General features: G+C 39.6%; 1 protein-coding gene across 2 annotated transcripts in view; it reads left to right on the top strand.

The window, feature by feature from the left end:
- SERGEF (secretion regulating guanine nucleotide exchange factor) overlaps positions 1-18,235 on the top strand; it is a 136,266-nt gene that overhangs the window by 72,382 nt on the left and 45,649 nt on the right. Inside the window, exon 10 of one of the 2 annotated variants that reach the window (XM_062494236.1) lies at positions 3,759-3,795. The exons of the other annotated variant lie outside the window; for it this stretch is intronic. Within the exon in view, the coding sequence (XP_062350220.1) occupies positions 3,759-3,795 (37 nt within the window). The remainder of the gene's footprint in view (positions 1-3,758; positions 3,796-18,235) is intronic. 2 annotated transcript variants of the gene reach the window in all.

Genomic DNA, 18,235 nt, shown 5'->3' with positions numbered 1-18,235 from the left:
AGAGTTTGTGGTTGCTTTGCTGAGGTCTTTCCTTGCAGCTTATGTTTGTGATTATGCTATTTATCATACTATTTATGATTAATAAAATGCTGGTCCCTTCGCTGCTTACACCACATGTTAAATCTGGATGGATGGATGGATGGAAGTGAACCACAGCCACTATTGCTAGGTAGAAAACAGCTTGCTAGCACACAGTTTAAGTGAAGAAACAAACAATTTATGTATGGTTTGAAAGAGGACAGATAATAAGGTAAATAAGTTCTGGGTGAAATGGTCCCCATGCTTTCTTTTCCTGCCTTATAGACATTTGTCACGTGCCTTGAGATCACTTATATAGAGATCTCAATGTCCTTCACAACTCTTCTCAATTTTCCCTCCAAACTGAGAACTTTAGTGCGAATTGTTTACTGTGGAGGGGGTCCTGTTTCTTAACATTCTTCAGAATGCTTTGCTAAGTAACAGTCTCTGATTTGTCATTAAGTTTAGTGATTTTTTTTCCAATTAAAACATAATGTAAAATTATTGCCTAATTAGGAAACATTATTGTATGTTTACAAACATCCCTGAATGTACTTACCCACTGGCAGCATGCAGATGTCTATTGGAATTTAATTTCTCTGCAGCACATTGGGGGTGGGGACAAAAGAGAAGTAGCCAGAAAATTATAGTTGCTGCAGTAAATGCCAGGCTTCTCCCATTGACCTGCACTGACTAAAGAGCTTATTACATCTAATGTAAGCATAAAACATCTGTTCAGCAGTGCTGTTCTCTGGCTGGTCTGTATTTGTACCAACAAATCAATCATTCTTGGCTGATTGTTGCCTGTTGTGTGGAGTCACAGAGAAAAGGGGGTGCCACATTTTAAAATTTATTTTAAGAAAGATGTTGTGAAGTACCTGCAAGGCTTTAATGTACAGTAAGCAGTGGTGACCTTGCTTCACCTCTGTGGTGTGGTCCCTCCTGAGCTCCAGAGGCATAGGTGTGCAGGCCAGCAGGAATCCTATGGGTGGATGGTATAGCCTGTAGCAAGGAGCATAGATGATGGACAAGGTGTTCCAGGAAGCTAAATTTAGAGTTCTCCAAGGTTTGTTTTTTTTTTTGTTTTTTTTTTAATCTGGGGGTTCCTACAAAGTCAGTCTGTGTTGTCAGGTGGTGACACCCTGTGATAAGGCAGAGGTGGGGTGAACCTTGTGCTCTAAATCAAGCAAATTCTACTTTGGAGCACAGAACTGCTGCTGGTGCATGGTGTGTGCTGTCCTTGCTCTGGGCTGTCGAGGGTGAATCCAGGGCACTGCCCTCAGCAGGTGTGATTTTACTTGGTTTCAGTTGCTGTTAGCAAAGCTGGCAATTCACCGAGGTGGCTTTTATCCCCCCAGAAGAGGTGTTTTTGTGCTTTGCAGTACCCCTACCCCATCAGCCCCAGAGCTGCAGCATGTTGGCCAAGAGTGGCTGCCTTGGGGGCAGCTCCCCAGCACCGGCCAGTCCGTGTAACACAGCAGTTCCTGGTCTGGTGTCACTGCCTCCCTCACAGCCTGATAGCTGGCCAGTGGGAGCCTCTGAATGGTGGCCAGAGTGACAGCTACATGTGCAAAGCTGATTGAGATTGCCAGCGTTCTTTTATCTCGTTTGCAGGCTCTCTAACTGCTGCTATTGAATGCAGGGAAAAAAAAAAAAAAAAAAAAAAGCAGCTTCTTTGTCAGGGGAGGTTTTTTACAATCTAAATAACACCTTGCTTGTGTGGGGCTTTTTTTTTTTCTTTTTCTTTTTTTTTTAATGTAGTGTTTCTGGAGCAGGTCCTAGCAGTGTCAGCCACCAGCCTGAGAGTTCTTTTGTGCCGATGCTTTTGAATCTCTGCCCATGTCAGTCTATTTCCTAGGGAATTAGCCAAGATTATTCACACCTCAGATAAAATTTATTTATTCTGTTAACAGCAACTTCAGTATATCCAATTTTCAGCACTTGGTGAAGATGAAAAATTTGCTTTTTTTGCTAGAAAGCTTTTGCACGTGTTTCCATGTGTGGATCTTGTTTCCATGGCATCGTCTTATAAGCCTGAGAAGAACAGGTGGGAGCATTAGCCAGTCAATAGGCATTAGGAGCCAGCCCTGCTGCTCTGTAGGGCTCAGTCTTGTGCTGAGGATAGTGGTGTGGGATATGGCAGTGATTTATATCTTTTAATGGTTGGGACTTGGAGCTTTTCCTGTCTGCAGTATTGTGGAATAAAAGACTCGATGCAGTCCTGCTAGTGCTCTTGCAAAGGCATTGCTTTTCCTGCTGCTTTGTCTTGATTTTTTTCTGAAGATGAGGCCATGCTGGAATGTGCTGTGACTTAAATTATTTTTCTTGCCCTGTTTTCCCACGTGCTTTAATGTGTTGTCTAAGCGCCTTTTTTCTAAAGAATATTTTTCTTCTTCCTTGCCATTGTTGTTTTGGGATGGTTTTGACCAAATGTTTTCATGTAGCAGTTGTGACACGGGTGACATATGAATAGTAGTGATTGTGTTGTTCCTTTGTAACAAAGAGCTCAAGCTACTCAGTGTGTCAGTCTTGGGTGTCTCTTCAACAGTAAATACTCAATCACAGTGAGCTGAGCACGAGGCCTGTTTTATTAACTTCTGTGAGTTTATGTTCTGTACACTTGGAGGTGATTTTAGCTGTTTCTCTGGCTGTAAAAGCTATAAAACTATGTGTGCATGCACAGAACCATATAAAGTTTTGATGGTATGGAGTTCTATTTTTTTAATATAATTGAACATATACTCCTGCATTATGTTTAGCTATTGCAAATATTCTTTAAGAAGAATGTGCTTATTAATTTTCTCCAGCTCAATAGTAGGTATAATGGACAAGTAGTTTCAAGACAGTGAACTGGATTAAGGATTTTGAGGGGGCTGCTTTTATTTAAATTAAAAACTTGGGGGCTCCCAGTAGAGTAACCTTGTGTGAAATGAAGTCTGTTACATCAGACTATTATGCTGGCGGTGACCTTGCAAAAGAAATTCTGTGGCGAAGAAAAGCCCTTGCAGTAAGGACAGGGGACTGCTCTTGGTGCCTGTGTTACCATCATTGGTGGACAACTTACAAAAACTCATTATGCTAAAGCAACTTAAATATCAGACATGCTCACAGCAGCTGCAAAGAAGGATGAAAAAGATGTGAACTTTAAGTTTGCTTTAAGAAGAAATTTGTAACTGATTTCCATCATTAATGAGCTAACAGAAGGGTTGGAGTCCCAGGGCAGTTTTTCTCCGTTCTAGGCAAATGACCATAGGGATCATATCATGTCAGGTTTAGCACACTGAGCCTGTTTACTTTGAGCAGTTCCTCAGCTGGAAAAACAGCATAGGTAAGAGATATGGGGATCTTCATCACCCTTTTGATTCCCAGTTGTTTCTGTGTGGCTTAATCCGTGTTTGCTCTGTGCCTCTTGTTGGATCCAGTGGGTGTTGTCAAAGGTGTCACGTTTTTGCAGAATCGTGGCCATTCTTGCTTGAAAGAGTTGAAATGTCTGCATTTTGAAAAGAAAATGCCTCTATTAAAAAAACAAGCAAATATGCATCCCTGCCGCTAAGCCCCTAAGCCCCTAAGTAAAGCTACAAATGAAATTCCGTTTAAGAGTAAGAACACTTCAACCTTGATTTTGTATTCTACAAACTGTAGTTGTTTGTTTCAGGTTAATTTTAATTTTCTGTCATTATTGTGACTGTCTTCCAACCGGTAAGGAGGTTCTGATTTAGTCATTCATATTTCTTTTTCAGATTGCATGTGGCTCAGAGCATAATCTGGCAATAGTTGGTAAGTAGCTTAATAACAAATCATCTCACCTTTTTTTCATTTTTAATAACACAAGATAAAAGAAAAACGTGTACATCAGACATACTGAATGATTATGGGCATTGTGTGCAGCTGAAAGGAGGAAAGTAACATACAGATGTAGAGGAAAGAAGAAGGGAAACGGGTGACAGTAAGTGGTGGTGATGAAACTATGGCCTTGTAAGCCCACAAGGAAGGAGACAGAGGGGTTGATGGATGGAAAATGCATCTGCAAAATGCTACAGCCTGTTTTATATTGGAGCCATTGCAACAATCCAGGCTGCAGATTCAAAACAGCATCAAAGCTTCATGCTGGTCAAAAATATCTTTGTTTAACAAAATGGAAATTATTAACATGGAAATTATTGCTGAAAAAAAGTCCTGGGTCTTTTGTTGTTCGAAGCTTGGAAAATCTTCAAAATGTCAGTCAGTGGTAGACAGGTTCTTTAGTGCGTTTTAGCATAATGCAGCTGTTGTAATAATGATGGAAGTACTAGGAAGCTAATGTCGGTGGAGAAATTGAATTTTGTGTACTAATTCCAGGAACAATCAGATTCTTGCTTTCATGTGATGAGTTGATAACTGAAGTTTGATACATGATTGCTATTACATATAATTACTTGTTTAGGGACATTTTTAACTGTAGATTTTTCGAGGTCTTTATAAAGGAGGTCAGCATAATTATCCCCATTAAGAGGCAGGGCAAGACAGATGAAGAAAGGAATTCTATGCTAATGAGAGCTGGAAATGAAACAGCACTCCATCCACGTAGATGTTTTTGATTGCTGTGACTGATGTGTTGAGATGTCAAGGAAAGAATTTCCTTAATTTTCTAAAGTGTGGTTTGACAGAGGTAGAGAAAAGCAGCTATTTGGTATTCAACCTGCTTTCCATGCTCTGATTTTTTAGGTTTTGGTAAGTGGTCACAAAGGTGGCATTTTCTATATTTCCATATCTGCTGTAGTCTGTTTTCTAATTATCCTTCTCCAGTTAAACCTTGTAGCGAACTTATTAAGTTATATAAAGTTTATGGCTGGATTTAAGAAAAGATTTTTCCTTTTGCCTTCTCCCTACTTGTTCAGTCACATGCCTGTATTAATTGTCAGGCTGGTGCTTCTGAATGTCGACTGAAGAGCAATCTTGTTTCTTGCTGAATTGATGAAGTAAAAATGTACTGCTGGCAGATTCCTCCAATGTGCATGAAAGCAAAGCATTGAGTTTGAACAACCTTCTCTCTGTTTATGTCCTTTTAAACTTTCTGCCTTCTAGGCAGAAATCTCTGGAAAAAATGGGTCGGGGAAAGAAATTCTAGAAGAAAGATACAATAAATGAAGAGCTTTGCATATGTAAAGAACACCATGTGCCTATCTAAGCTGTGTGCTGCACTCATTGAATTCAATGGGGAAATTATCAGTGCTGGAAGCCAGTCAATTTTATTTTAAGGACAACATAAATGTGATGTTGCAAATTTTTTGAACTAAAGAACTATGATACAATTTTCCCCGAAATGAATTTTACATATGCTTTTAAAAGGTTGACATTTTAAATCGTTGTTTGGTGGGATTTCTCTGATCACTGGTCACTCTTGGTTCTAAGCTGTCAGCTGTTACAGTCCTTAAAAGATATCAGAGAGATTTCCATGAATATGTCTACTTGATTGTACAATTTTTTCATAACTTATTATTCAAGCAGAGTTCATTTATAACAACTGTATCAGCCATGTCTTTCTTAATTAGTAAATGTTTGAGTGATTGACTTTAAAACTGAAATACTTCAAGTTCAGTATGACAGGTAAACTGAGAAGCCCTTAACAGTAAAGTCAGTATTTCTGGCTGTATATAAAAACGTGCTTGTGCTTTGTTTGTTGCATCATCTTTTAAATAGAAACATTTTTAGGATGGAGAGGCTGGATTTATGATTCATTCCACAAATGCTGAAGTAGTGTTCCAATCATCTTGCTGGTGATACAAGCTGCTTGATTTGTAAGGCTAGCAGTTTGGGTTTTTTGTGTTACTTTATATAGTCTGCATCCATTTGTACCGTTCAGTTATCTGAATTCTCTTTTCTTGCTTTCTTCTGTGAAGTCAGTGCAAAATTTGTCTGTTCTCTTCGCTGTGATGACACTCCTTTTTTGTGGCTATATTGGTAATATTTTAGTTTTTATTTGATTATGAGGTAAATGTTTGCTATAAAGGAGAATGAGGTGTGGGTTGTCTTGAAATGTACCTGCTTTTCTAAACTTAATGAGTTAAAAGTTGCTATTAGGACATGAAGAAGTGCAAACATCTTCACACCTAGCCCTTGGTGAAAACACATTTTTTTCTTCGTTTGGCGTTGTACTGTGATCCCGATTCTAAAATTTGTAAGTGTTGTAATATTTTTTATCTTTGTATGACTTTTCACTTGAGAACAAAGATCCTTGCCTAGTAAGAAAAGACCTTGCACTTTTCACCTCAGTCATGGATTAATCATCTTAGGAGCCAGCCTGGTTTTGTACTGAAAGAAATAGTAGTTATTTAATAAATGTTGTGTAACATTTGAAAAACACCTTGCTACACTGAAAACTGTGTGTGTACTTACTGAGCACCACAAAGGTGGCTTTTCTACCTGAATGTGATAGCTGCAGTGTTAGTGCTGAACTTTGTGATACTGAGACACAGTCTTTGAATGACTGAAATACATAATGGATCTAAATCACTGTGACAGAACTGGACATTTTCCAGGTTTAGCAGTCTATCGTGTTTTCAGCCCTGAAAAGGTGAGGAGGTTTGATTCTTACCCTGAAAAGCCTGTGTTTAAAAACAGTATTTATGGAGAAGGCTCTTATCAGATTTCTGCCCACTCCACAGTAAGAGTTTGATGCTCCTTTTTGAAAAAGAGAATAGTTATCTTTTAAGAGAACATGTAGCTCATGCAATATTAGCTGCAACTTAAATAATCAAGCAGTATTAACTGTGCAGAAATAGAGATGCTATTAAATGCAACAATGCCTTGACTGTATTGCAACCACAGGGCACAGAATGGAATGCTGTGAAGAACTTACAAATGCAAATGTCTTATTTTAGTAAAAATTAAAACATGGAATTTTATTCAAGCTTCCTGGAGGTAGTTAAACCCTGCCCCTAGAAATCATTACAAGGGTGACAGTTCTATACAAGGTGACAAGGGAGACAGTCTGTCTCCCCAAAGCCTTGGCAATGCATTATATCCCTTTTTGGTCTTGCTTTTAGTGATTTTCTCAACCTATATAAACTAATGAAAATCCTTTTTAAAAAGATACTGGAGGATATGTAGGGAGAAATGCTTGTTTTAAAAGCTAATTAGTTTCTGTTGAAGTCCCACTTTAAAGGAGCCGTCAAAGGGGAATTTGTTTATTTGGAAGAGAAAGATGTGGATCTTTCAAGTTAACATTTTCTGGTGTGGTGTTTTGAAGGGAATAAGTGTTGGGACATGTGGCTACTTCAGATAGCACTAAAGATTTTTCTTGCGCTTTCATAGTCAGCACAGTGAATTCTGACTTCTGCTCATTTTCTTTCATGGAGGATTTGAAACATCCTTCAGAGAGATGGTCCCCAAATCCTTACTTGGACACTGCTTTGTAGTGACCCACACCAGAGGTGCTGTCAGAGCAGGTGGTGGTGGTGCAGTGGTGTTCACAAGGAGAAATTGGGCTTTGTGATCAATGTCATTCTTACTCGTTTGACTTGTCTCTGTCTCCTTTGGCTTTTTCCTTATTCAGGTTACTTACTCAGCACTGCTTTCCCCCCATGATTAGTGGTAGTGGAGAGGGCATAATGTAATTAATGTTAAAACAATAAAAATGAACCCCAGAGCCCCGAGCTGGCCACCCAACCATAAGTGTGTTTTGCCCATGGAAGTACAAGTGACATATGAGGAGACAAGGCCCTGGCTGGTCACAATGAGTTTCAATGTGCAATAGCATTATCATGAAATATTTTGAAAGTCACTTCTCAACCTTCTGTTAAATTACAGGCCCTTCCAGAAGAGGGCTAGTGTTGTCTCCCATTGCCTTTTTTTGTTTCATGTGAATTAGAACAAGCTTCAGGGTTTTGTCTTCCGTGGTTCGTGTGTGACCACAGCTGTAAATATCACAACGTGGGCATTCGCATCCTTCTGAAGCTGCAGCTAGAGAATAAAAACCAATACCAAATTTAACGGAAGAATGGTCTTTGTAGAGGAAATTAGGATAAAAACATCCTTCCACTCCAATGATAGCTCATGCCTCAAATGGTCTGAATTAAAGTATGCAATAGTGTTAGAGGGGCAGTAAAAGAGCTGTTATTCCATGCTCTGTTGACATCTTCTTTTTATATTCCTACCCTGGAAGAACATAGCAATTATGAGCTGGAAAACAAATGTGATCAAAGCAATCAAAGCTTAGGGAGGTGGTGATACTCATCTTAAAATGGTGGTGGTATTAATGCCATCCCAAGCACTTTGATTCCATTTTTTTGAATAAGGAAACTGAAGGGTTCCTATGTGCAAGCCACTACCTCTTAATTAGCAGGGTTTTGTACTTTTAGCAAAGTTCCACAATTCCAACTGAATAATTGTATAAAGCATCAGTCGAGGGAGGGCTGTAACAGATGATGAAAGATCTGTTTCTCTGGCAGAGTGAGCACCAATGGGGAGAGGAGGCTGTGCAGGCTGATGGACGGAGCCCTGCGTTATGCTGACAGTATTATTTAGGTGTTCACAGCCGCCCTGTGAAGCAGCAGATAGAGCCATGAGTCTGACATTTGGTCCCAGGGGACTCAGCAGTCTGTCGTGAGGAGAAAAATCATAAATTCTCTCTGTTGCTGTAGCGTTTGGAGGAATCTTCAGCATACGCAGTGGAGGGCACTGCTGTTCAGCAAGGAGCCTGAGTCTGTTAGTCTGTTGCTTTATTTATTATGCATGAAAAATCCCAGTGCAGCCAGGGACTGTATTGTAAAGGTTTCCTGGCAGACCAGCATGGAGTCATGTTACAGCACGCTGTCTCTTTGCATTGCAGCACTAATCACATTCTCTGCTTATTAAAGGGCACCTGGCAGGACTTCGAGTAACCATCACTGTTGTCGTTTCCATGCGGGTTATATGTCGACCTTCTAAATTTATTCTCTGGCAGAGCCATTTCGTATGTCATTTAGCTCTTAATGTAGCTTTGACTGTTTAAATAGCTCTTCGAAATATAAGCTCCTTTGGTTATATTTGCTGAGAAAAAGCAGCCATCGATACCTGATCACCTGTCTGAGTGCTTTGGACATAGCTGGATATAGATTTGACATCACAGTTTTCCTGTCATGGTTAGATACAGAGAGTTGTTCAAATATTTTCTCACTTTGTGTTTCTTTTCTGTATACTGTTGGTGCTCCAGGAAAATGAATTGTTCCTCTGGTAAGACGGAAGCTGAAATTGAATTTCAAATTTCAGAAGTTTGATTATTTTGTTATTTTTAGCAGGTTATACTCACAGAATCTGATCCCCTGATCTTTTAGTGTTTCTTTTCCAAGGACTATTGGAAAGTCAGGTTGCCAGCTATCTCATGAATTTGTGGGTGTAAAGTGATGAGGAAAGAAATGAGGAAATGGTAATTTGAGCGTTTGGAAAAACCTTCTGATGGGGCTAAAAATAGCTTTGAATCAACTGAATTGCCTGAGGTCAGTGGCTGCTGGCTGTAAGGAAGGGTGGGTATTTTGCTGTGAAAAACTGATTGGATTTACAAGAGAAAGTGTTATTGCATTGACTCTCTAAAAAGAAACTCCAGAGGTTAGGATAAGATCTGACTGAACTGCAACTTGTGTTACAGAAATGAAGTCCAGATTTTACAGCTACCTTCTATTGCAGGCTTTGTCTCTTCTGTATCGATGCATATTTTGGGAGACTTAACTCTCTGGAATGCTGTGTTCAGCTTCTTCTTTTCTCTGTGCAGCTTGTCAATTTAGGCTGTGAAATCTTTGGAATAAAAACTTGCCTCATAGTGTATTTTAAAATGCCTAGAGTAAAGGGACCTTATTTTATTTATTTATTTATTTAGTATTGCATTGCAGCTAATAATAGTTGCAATCACTTCCCTTTCCCTCAGAGAGGCAATTTTAAAATATAATTAGTCTTGGTGTATGTGTCTCTATCTTAATTTATATAATTTAGCACATAAACTGGTAATAATGCAGTGCTTGTCATACTGTGTACAGGGTGGTTTCCTGCTGTTACCAGATGCAGAGCTGCTTAGGCAGGCCCTGAAGATAAAAGCTGTTACTTTTTTCTGTACAAAAAGCTCACAGTTCTTGTAAAATTTTCCCCGAACTTTACACATCACCATAGTGTCTAGAGTTGAGCTGCCAGTCTGTTTCCTGTGAGACACTGCATCACATCCACAGGGATAACTCTGCTGTGTCAAGAACCCTCCCAACGATGGGGAAGAGGCAAGTGAGCAATATTAACCTCTGGTGACAGCTAAACCCATCCAGCTAGAACTGTGAGTGTTAGCTTGAGGAGATAATTGTCATGGGAAGACAGCAAACAACCAGCAAACACTACTAAGCAAGAATTTTTGCTTGAAGCTGAATGAGTAGGGAGCCCTTCCCTGCAGGTATTTGTGGAAAGGAAAAGTCTTTCCACCTGGTTTTAGAAAATCACAGAGGATGAGAACACTCTTAAGAGTGGGAGCTGCAGTACAGGTGCATGTAGACCTTTGTCAGAGGTTTCACTGGATGGATGCTGAGTATTTAGAAAACAAATCAGATTTTATCGTATTTGTTGACTCACAGGCTCTAAGCGGAGCAATTGCTTTGAAGTAGAAGAAAAATACATCCAAGATATCTAAGGCATATTTATCTGAATTTTCAAGGAAGCAAACAGGAATCACAAAAATAGGCACCCTTGGTCACCAAAGAGAGATTAAGTGTTTGGTGGTTATAAAATGTAATAAAAAGAAGGACAAATGTCTGGCTTCAGGGTGTTATCTAGAGCATGTGGGAGAGATGCTCACTCAAGTAAAAGCACAAGGCCAGCAAAGCAGCTCAAAGCACTTGGGCAACAAATTAAGGCTTTGGTGTCCTTCTGCTGAGCAGCTCTGCAGTGAGCTGTGCTGGTTTCTGGATTCTGTACATGCATCAGCCTCAACACTTTGCCTTCTAAGTGTATCACAGAGTAGAAATTTTGCAGCTAAATCGCTGGCTGGCAGGAGGGCAAGGTGTTTTATATTTAGAAAGCTGGTGTTAGGAGTGCCCTGACCGTGCTGTGAGTTTTGTGGCTCTCCAGGAGGGAATATCTTGCTACAGAACCTTGGGTTTTCACTCCCATGTCTGTGTGTAGTCACTATCCAGATCCTTGATGGAGCACTAAGAAATTTTTCTCTCAGCATACGGATAGATATTTGTGACTAGCTTAGTTTGTTACATGCTCTGAGTGAGTATTCTCTGAAGCTTTTTTGGTTTTGATATTTTTTCTGTGTGTGTGTGTGTGTTTTACTAACACCATCCTAAATACTCTGAGTAGCTTTCTGCATAATAAAAAGATTGAAGCAGGGAATTTTGGAGATTGGCTTGACTGTGAGTTGGGTTTTTTCACAAATGCACATTTAAAAGTCATCTTTGCTGCCCAGTTTTTGGATTTTACAGCTTGTTTTGGTCATATGGTTCTACTGTTCTCTTTCAGTTATGAAGGTCAGAAAAATCTTTCAAGAGCCAGTGCTGAAAGTAGGGATGCTGACAGTGACATGAATCTGAGAGGTGGTGTTGCAAGGATATAAAGGAAATAGTGCCAGGCTGGTGGTGGAACAGGGACGTTTCTGGGCCAAATCTCCTCTGTTTGGCTGTAACTGAGCAGGACTAAATGCACACATCAAAGCAGGCTCCCTGAAGCTTTTGTTAACCAAGGTGGGGTGGGGAATTATTTCTATACCTTTCCATAAGAGAAGATCCTCTTTTCCCACTTTAGAATTTAGGACTTAGAATTTGAAGGTAGTTGAAATTGCAGTGGAGAAATGAGGTATTGGCTGGCAGGCAAGATTATTTTGCTACTAATAATGAAGAAGAAGCTGTTCAAGCTTGCAAGCCTAGAGCAAGCTTTCAGGGTAAAAATAAAGAATTTTACTAAAAGTCATTGGCTTTAGAGAGATAAGTATTTAAGAAAAAACATTAGGGAAAAAAAGTCAAATTAAAAGAGATTAAAAGAGATTAAAAGTTGGCATATTTATAAAAATCACCCTTTACTTGTCCTTGCTTTTTGAACTTGTTTCACTCAAGTGCTTCTTTATAGAAGGTAGGTAACAAAGTAATTAAAATTAAAAATGCTTTTGAGACTCATTTCAGTATTGTGATTTTTCCTGTGCTTTTGTTTTGGAGTCTCTGAGGAGTAACTAAACTAAACTGGGACTTTTATTATTTCTCACAAATCTCTTCATATAATTTTATTTTTAGATTGTTGGGCTTATTTGAACTGTGAGAAACTGTGAAGGACTGAAAGCTATATGAACAGGATTTTAAGAGGTATTTAGCACAGAACATGTAACATTTCTCATGGAGCAGTGGGAAGGGTTGATTGTCCTGGTGAACAAGGAAATCACACAGGATTCATGTCAAACATATTATGCTTGTTTGTGGTGAGGCTTCAAACATAACTGTGGTTAGCAGGAAGCTGAATGAAGTGAGAGACTGCTGCTACATATAAAGGTCTTGGTGCCCATCAGTCTTTAAGGAGCAAAATGCCTCTGTTAACTGAGTATTTGATAGCTCTGAACTTGCTAGGATGGCAGCACATCTGTCAGTGTTCTCAAAACCAAAGAAACCCTCCCACCATCACCAGCAATAACACACATGAACTGTAATGATTTTAAAAACCAGTATGCTGAGGCCTTTTTGGCAGATTTTTTCAATGAGTTACATTTTACCTGGCTTAGTTCTGGTCTACCTCTTCCTCCCCTCTACAAATCTGATGGAAAAATTTCTTTGGGAAGATAATATAGGATGTATTAATCCCAGTATAAACTTTGGTTTTATTTATTCTAGCCCTGATTTGCTAAATTAAATGTTTTCTAGGAAGGCTTTCACATGATGCCAGGAATTCATGTTATAGGCTCTACCTTTCTTTGTTAGATTTAGCATCTTATGCTTTCCCTGCTCTGGAGCCTTGTATTGGAACAAATGACCAGATTACTGGGAAGTGATTTATGTGGGATGCTCCAGCCCAAGGCAGTAGATGGAAGAGGTGAGGCTTCCAAATGAGCCCATAACAAACATGAAATCCAGTTTTAACTCTGCTCTTATTCACGGCTCATATTCACTCTTATTTGTTTTTTTGTGTGGGTTGTTCAGTGAGTGTGAGGTTACACCCAGGGAGCCTGGCTGCCATATTTGCTCTTTTGTACACCTTTTTTTTGAAATACCTTCAGGCAACTCAGGGAATGCTGTACCATAATGAAATTTCCAGTGCTTATCCCAGCTGTGAGAATGATATCCAGTGTCCTTTATGGCCCCCTCTTTGATCTTTCCAAACCTCTCTTCCTCTGGGGAATTTAGCAGAGATGTAGCAGTTGTCAGTTTGGATGTTATGTGACCTGCAGCACTAGTGACTCAAAACCCCATAAGCTGTTCACAGATCTCCTGTTACTCACCTTGTGAAAGAGAATCAGGCTGTTCTGAATCCCCCAGAGTGCCACTGCCCATGACACGTTGTGTAATGCCAGACACAGTGCTTTTCTGATGAGTGAAGGATGTGCATGGCTGGAAGATTTCAGTTTCCACTTTTCTCAGTAGGGAAGAATTTCTGTCAGTTAAGGATTTTGAGTAGAAAGGATTCTGAATTTGATGAGTTTTTTTTATTTTTTTTTCCTTGTGGATGATGCACAGAATAAAAATTCAGTCAAACATGGGAAAATTATTTTATCAGGATACATCATTAATCATTTCCCCTTCCCTTCCTTTAGGCATTTTAATATTAATTTAAAAAAATAATTAATCTGCCATGACCTTGGCGACAAATCTGAGTTGCCAAGAGATTGAACAAGTAAGCAGCTGCTTTGCTGTGAATGTCTGATATTAAACTGGAGGTTGGCTTCCCTTTGCCTTTGGTTTTCAGTGACACCAGCTGCTATCTTGCTGAGTTGAGACATCTCAGAAAATGGGCAGGATGACAAGCAACACAAATCATATCATTCTGAGTAGGAAGCTCAATTGCCTTGAAAGATAGTTTGCTTTGGATTTCTAACTTCCTATTTTTTCCTCCTGAACTGTTTCCTCCCATGTGCTTTTTTTTTTTTTTTTGTACTTTTTTGAGTTATGAACATTTAATGGTCTTTTAAAATTGAATGAGATGAAAGGTGTATCTCTTAAAGGCCTGCAACACATTGTACTGCTAAATGAGCACATGGGACACTTGATGTGTGATGTGGTAGTGGTGAAAGATGTATGTATGCTCAAGGGGTAAGAACTTTTTTCCAGTGTAGCCTGCTGAATTTTGTTCTATTAACAGAATCTTGGTAGCTGTTACATTTTTCAAGATGTGTAGTTTTTTGTGATAGTGATTTAATAAATGCTTGCTTGCAACTCCTGTAAAATAAATTGTTCCCTAGTTTTGATAGGAATAATTCGTAATTTTTTACTGTTCCCTGCTGATAGTAGATCAAATCTGTGACCTTTACTTGAAGGGAAGCTCTATTACTGAGGCCTCCAAAAGGAATTATTTCAGAAATACCAATGGCATCTGAGTTAATCATGTTAATGCATGCTTCATATCGAGTATGCAGGATAATGTGTGATGTTTGGCAAGTTTGTAGCAGTCACTGGTTCTCTGTGATGCAGACCCAGTGCATGGATGATTCTGGCCCTTTCTGAGAAGCACATGTTCGCTTAGGCAAAAAAAGTATTTACTTTATCTGTGTTACTTCTGTGCAGAGGAGAGGAAAATTGTCACCATTGTCTACTGTGTGTCATTGGACTCACCATCTGATTTGTGGTCACTGGACATGACTTTAATCTCCTTAATTTTGGGACCTCTTGGTGAATATTGGAAGGTTTCATACTGGAGGCAGCTTTTTATTTAAGCTGGAGTCTTCCTTTATTCCAGTAGTGCAGTCCTGTTCCTCTCCCATAGAGAAATGCCAGGCAGGAAGCTGCCAGCTGCGGGTCTCCCTGTGCCAGACTGGAGACAGGATCAGGTTAGTCTGTGCTGCTTTTTTCGGTGCATCTGGCCAGCCATCACCTTAAGGCTCACGTGAACTTTTTTTTCTGTAGGCCTAAAAGGGAAAAAATGTTACAGGTACCAGGATTTGGTATCCTTGCTGTTCTGAGACCACGCAACCTATTTTTAAGATGTGTTTTGTTTTTTGTTTTTCTGGCTTCGAGACTCATCTTGCCACCTACCAATGAAAGGAGGTAGGAATCCAAATGTATTCTGCATACATCCAAACCTTGTGTTGCCTGCCATTTATAGCAGGAGTAGTATAATGGTTTGCTGTCACTCAGATGTCACTTAGATTCCTTCAGTCTTGCTACTACACTGTTGTTCAAGTTAGCTGCAAGGCAAGATTCATCCTCAGTAAGTTCTGGGTACCCTGAAGTAAAACAGCCTGAATGCTATTGTATAACTCTGAAGATTTGTTGAGTAAAGAAGCAGGCACTTTAATTTTTTTTAAGCACTGTAGTAAAGAAATCTTGTTCTGTTGACAAGTTCAGCATGTGTCTTGTGCAATACTTCTCTGTCTGCTTGGATCCTCCTCCTTCTCCCATCTGCCACCTTCTCACTCTGAGGAAAGGAAACTCCATTCTGTCAAAGCAAAATGCCAGTGAAAAATGGGGAAGACTTTTTAAGAGTAGCTTTTGGATGAGACCATTCACTAAGATCAAAACAAATGTAACCACAGCTCACTCTGGTTTTGCCCTGTTTACTTAGCAAAAGGTTATGACTGACAGGTAGTAAGATAGAGCCCCTCAAGTGAAGGCTGTGCATTTCAAAAAGGCAGAATCACTTCTGCCTGTGATCCGTGCTCCATGGCAACATGTGCCTTGCAAGGAAAATAGCATAAATGCTTATTAAGCAAAGAGATTCCCCAGCAAGTGAATTAAATGTCAGAAATTGAACAAGAGTGGGGTTGGTGTTTTTTTTTTTTTTTTGTCTCGGGGTAATTAGGGTAGCTAGCAGTGAAGTATCATAATTGTAATGAATGCTCTCTGAGTCTTCTGAAGTACAAAATGTACATAATTTTGAAATATCCTGCTTCAGAGACTGTACATTTCTGTATTTCCCAGTTATTAGTCTTCTTACACTTTGTGAAGCTAATGCTTACTAACTTCGAGGACTTTTTCCCTCTGCAGAGCTTTTGTGGTTGCTTCTGCCTGATGCTGACTTGCAAATTCAGTGTGAGCAGTTAAAGCCTTAAGAATGATAAACTTGTATTATACAGGGACTTTATGCATTCATTTTAGTCCCCAGGGCTGGAGCTCAAACTTTGTAATTGTCTTGGCTGGAAATGAATGTGCCAAGTTTCACCCTTATGTCTGCAGCTCGTGATCTCTGCCTGGGAGAGTTAAGGATTACAGAACTCCAGGACTGCTTTTGATAGTTTGGTTTGATGTGCAGTCACCTACAAAATAATGGTGGTAAATGTGCTTATGCTTCCTTTATAGCTGGCATTTGATTGGCTATTTGAGGCAAGGGCAGCAGAAATCAAAATGACTTTGTCTGCTGGAGGTGCTGAGCCTTCAGGCTCCACAGCTCAGAGTGCTAAATATCCAGGGGAACTAAAACCATGAGGTTCTGCTTGAGTCACCATGTCTCTGCTACACTCCAGATTACCCTCATCACACATTAGTTGGGGTTCATGTGGCCATGAATTAGATGGGTTTCATTTCCTCTGTTAACAGGGTTTTCTAAATCCTCATTGCTTGGCTGTCTGCAAGCATGCTTTAGTGTTCAGTGTAAAGTCTTAGGATATGTGCTTTTCTCCTCAACCCTAAAACCTGAGCAAAAATTCCAAGTCAGAATTTTGTGATCTCCTTTGCAAAAGTGTAGGAAAGGCAAGAAAGAGATTATATAGGTGAGAACTGTGTAGATACAACTTATCTGAAGTCCAGCTTCTCTGCCTTATCCAGGGAAATGATGGCTCCACAAAGGCACAAAGGAAGTATTTTGCCCTGTGAAGAGCTGATTTCCAGTCTGTTATACAGCACTATAAAGTAGTCTGCTAGCTGCATTAGTGTTGGCTAGAAGAATTAAACTTGAAGTCAGGCTTGAATCATGTTTTAAGTTTTTAGACCCCTGGCCAAGACAGTAAAGTGATGATGCTGCAGTACTGCAAAGCTGTAACTTGCTGAATAAATGCCTTCTATAGTATAACACACCCTCTGTTTGGTGTTCTGTATGTGACAATGAAAGGCATTTTGAGACACAGAAGTTAAAAAAATTAGCTTCATTCCCGTAATTTTAGCAAACAAATGTTAAGCAGAAGTTGCCTCCATCTAATTTCATTTTTCCTGCTCAACTTGAGGCCGATCTAATAGGTACAATCTCTATCCCTAACTGTAGAGAAACTATGCTGAAGTAAATGGAAAACCATGTGATACTTCAGTATACAGTGGGAAAGTTAAATTTATATTGCATGGTGCAATGATCCATCTGTCTTGGCATTTTAAAAAAATTGTTTATGTTTTTCAAAAGCTGTTCCATGGTTTGGGAGAGCTGGAGTTCAGCTGTTAGGCTGTTCCTAGCAAGCACAATATCCCAAAAGCCCCCATGGAACTGTAACAAGTAAGTCTCCCTGGAAATGAACTTGACTAACTTCTAGTCTAGTTAGCTGCCATTAATTTATAAATAGATATATTACTTTAATGCTGATCTCCCTCAGAGCTAGTGAGCCTGTGTCATCTGGAATGTTTCTGGTGCGCACTTCCCTGTAAATGAGATACGTGACACTTGTGTGAAATTTGAGTGATTTCCACCAAGATTTTAAGAATTATTTTAAGATTAGTTATTTTTTGTACATACATGTTTTTTGGCACCCAGCTTCTTGGGTTCTTAAGGCAGGGTGTGGGTGATAATCAGGCTCACTGTGGTGTATCAGACTGATCACTGAGTAATTGTTTTCAAAGTTTTACTGTTGTAAAACAGTGTCTGGTGGTGCAGGAGGATTATCTGGTAGTACTCCTCAATTGCCTCCTACTTTCCATCCAGATTGCAGCCCCTTCATTCTAGAGTTGTACGTTCTCATGTCAGAACCAGGCAGACAGGGTCATTTAATGCTTCAACCCTTAGAGGAAGCAACTGGTTAAGTTTGTACATACATATGATGTATTGATCTGGGTTTGTGGACCATTTACATACAGATTGATATGTCTCAAAGATGTGGAAACACATGTACAGGAATGACATCTAAAAGTTATTTGTCTCTTCTTCATTAATGTTACAGAGCTACAGGTTAGGGTTT

This window comes from Cinclus cinclus, chromosome 6 (genome assembly GCF_963662255.1).
Source record: "Cinclus cinclus chromosome 6, bCinCin1.1, whole genome shotgun sequence".
Lineage (NCBI taxonomy): Eukaryota > Metazoa > Chordata > Aves > Passeriformes > Cinclidae > Cinclus > Cinclus cinclus.
The sequence above is the reverse complement of the archived record's forward strand: the minus strand, read 5'-3'. Positions and strand labels throughout refer to the sequence as shown.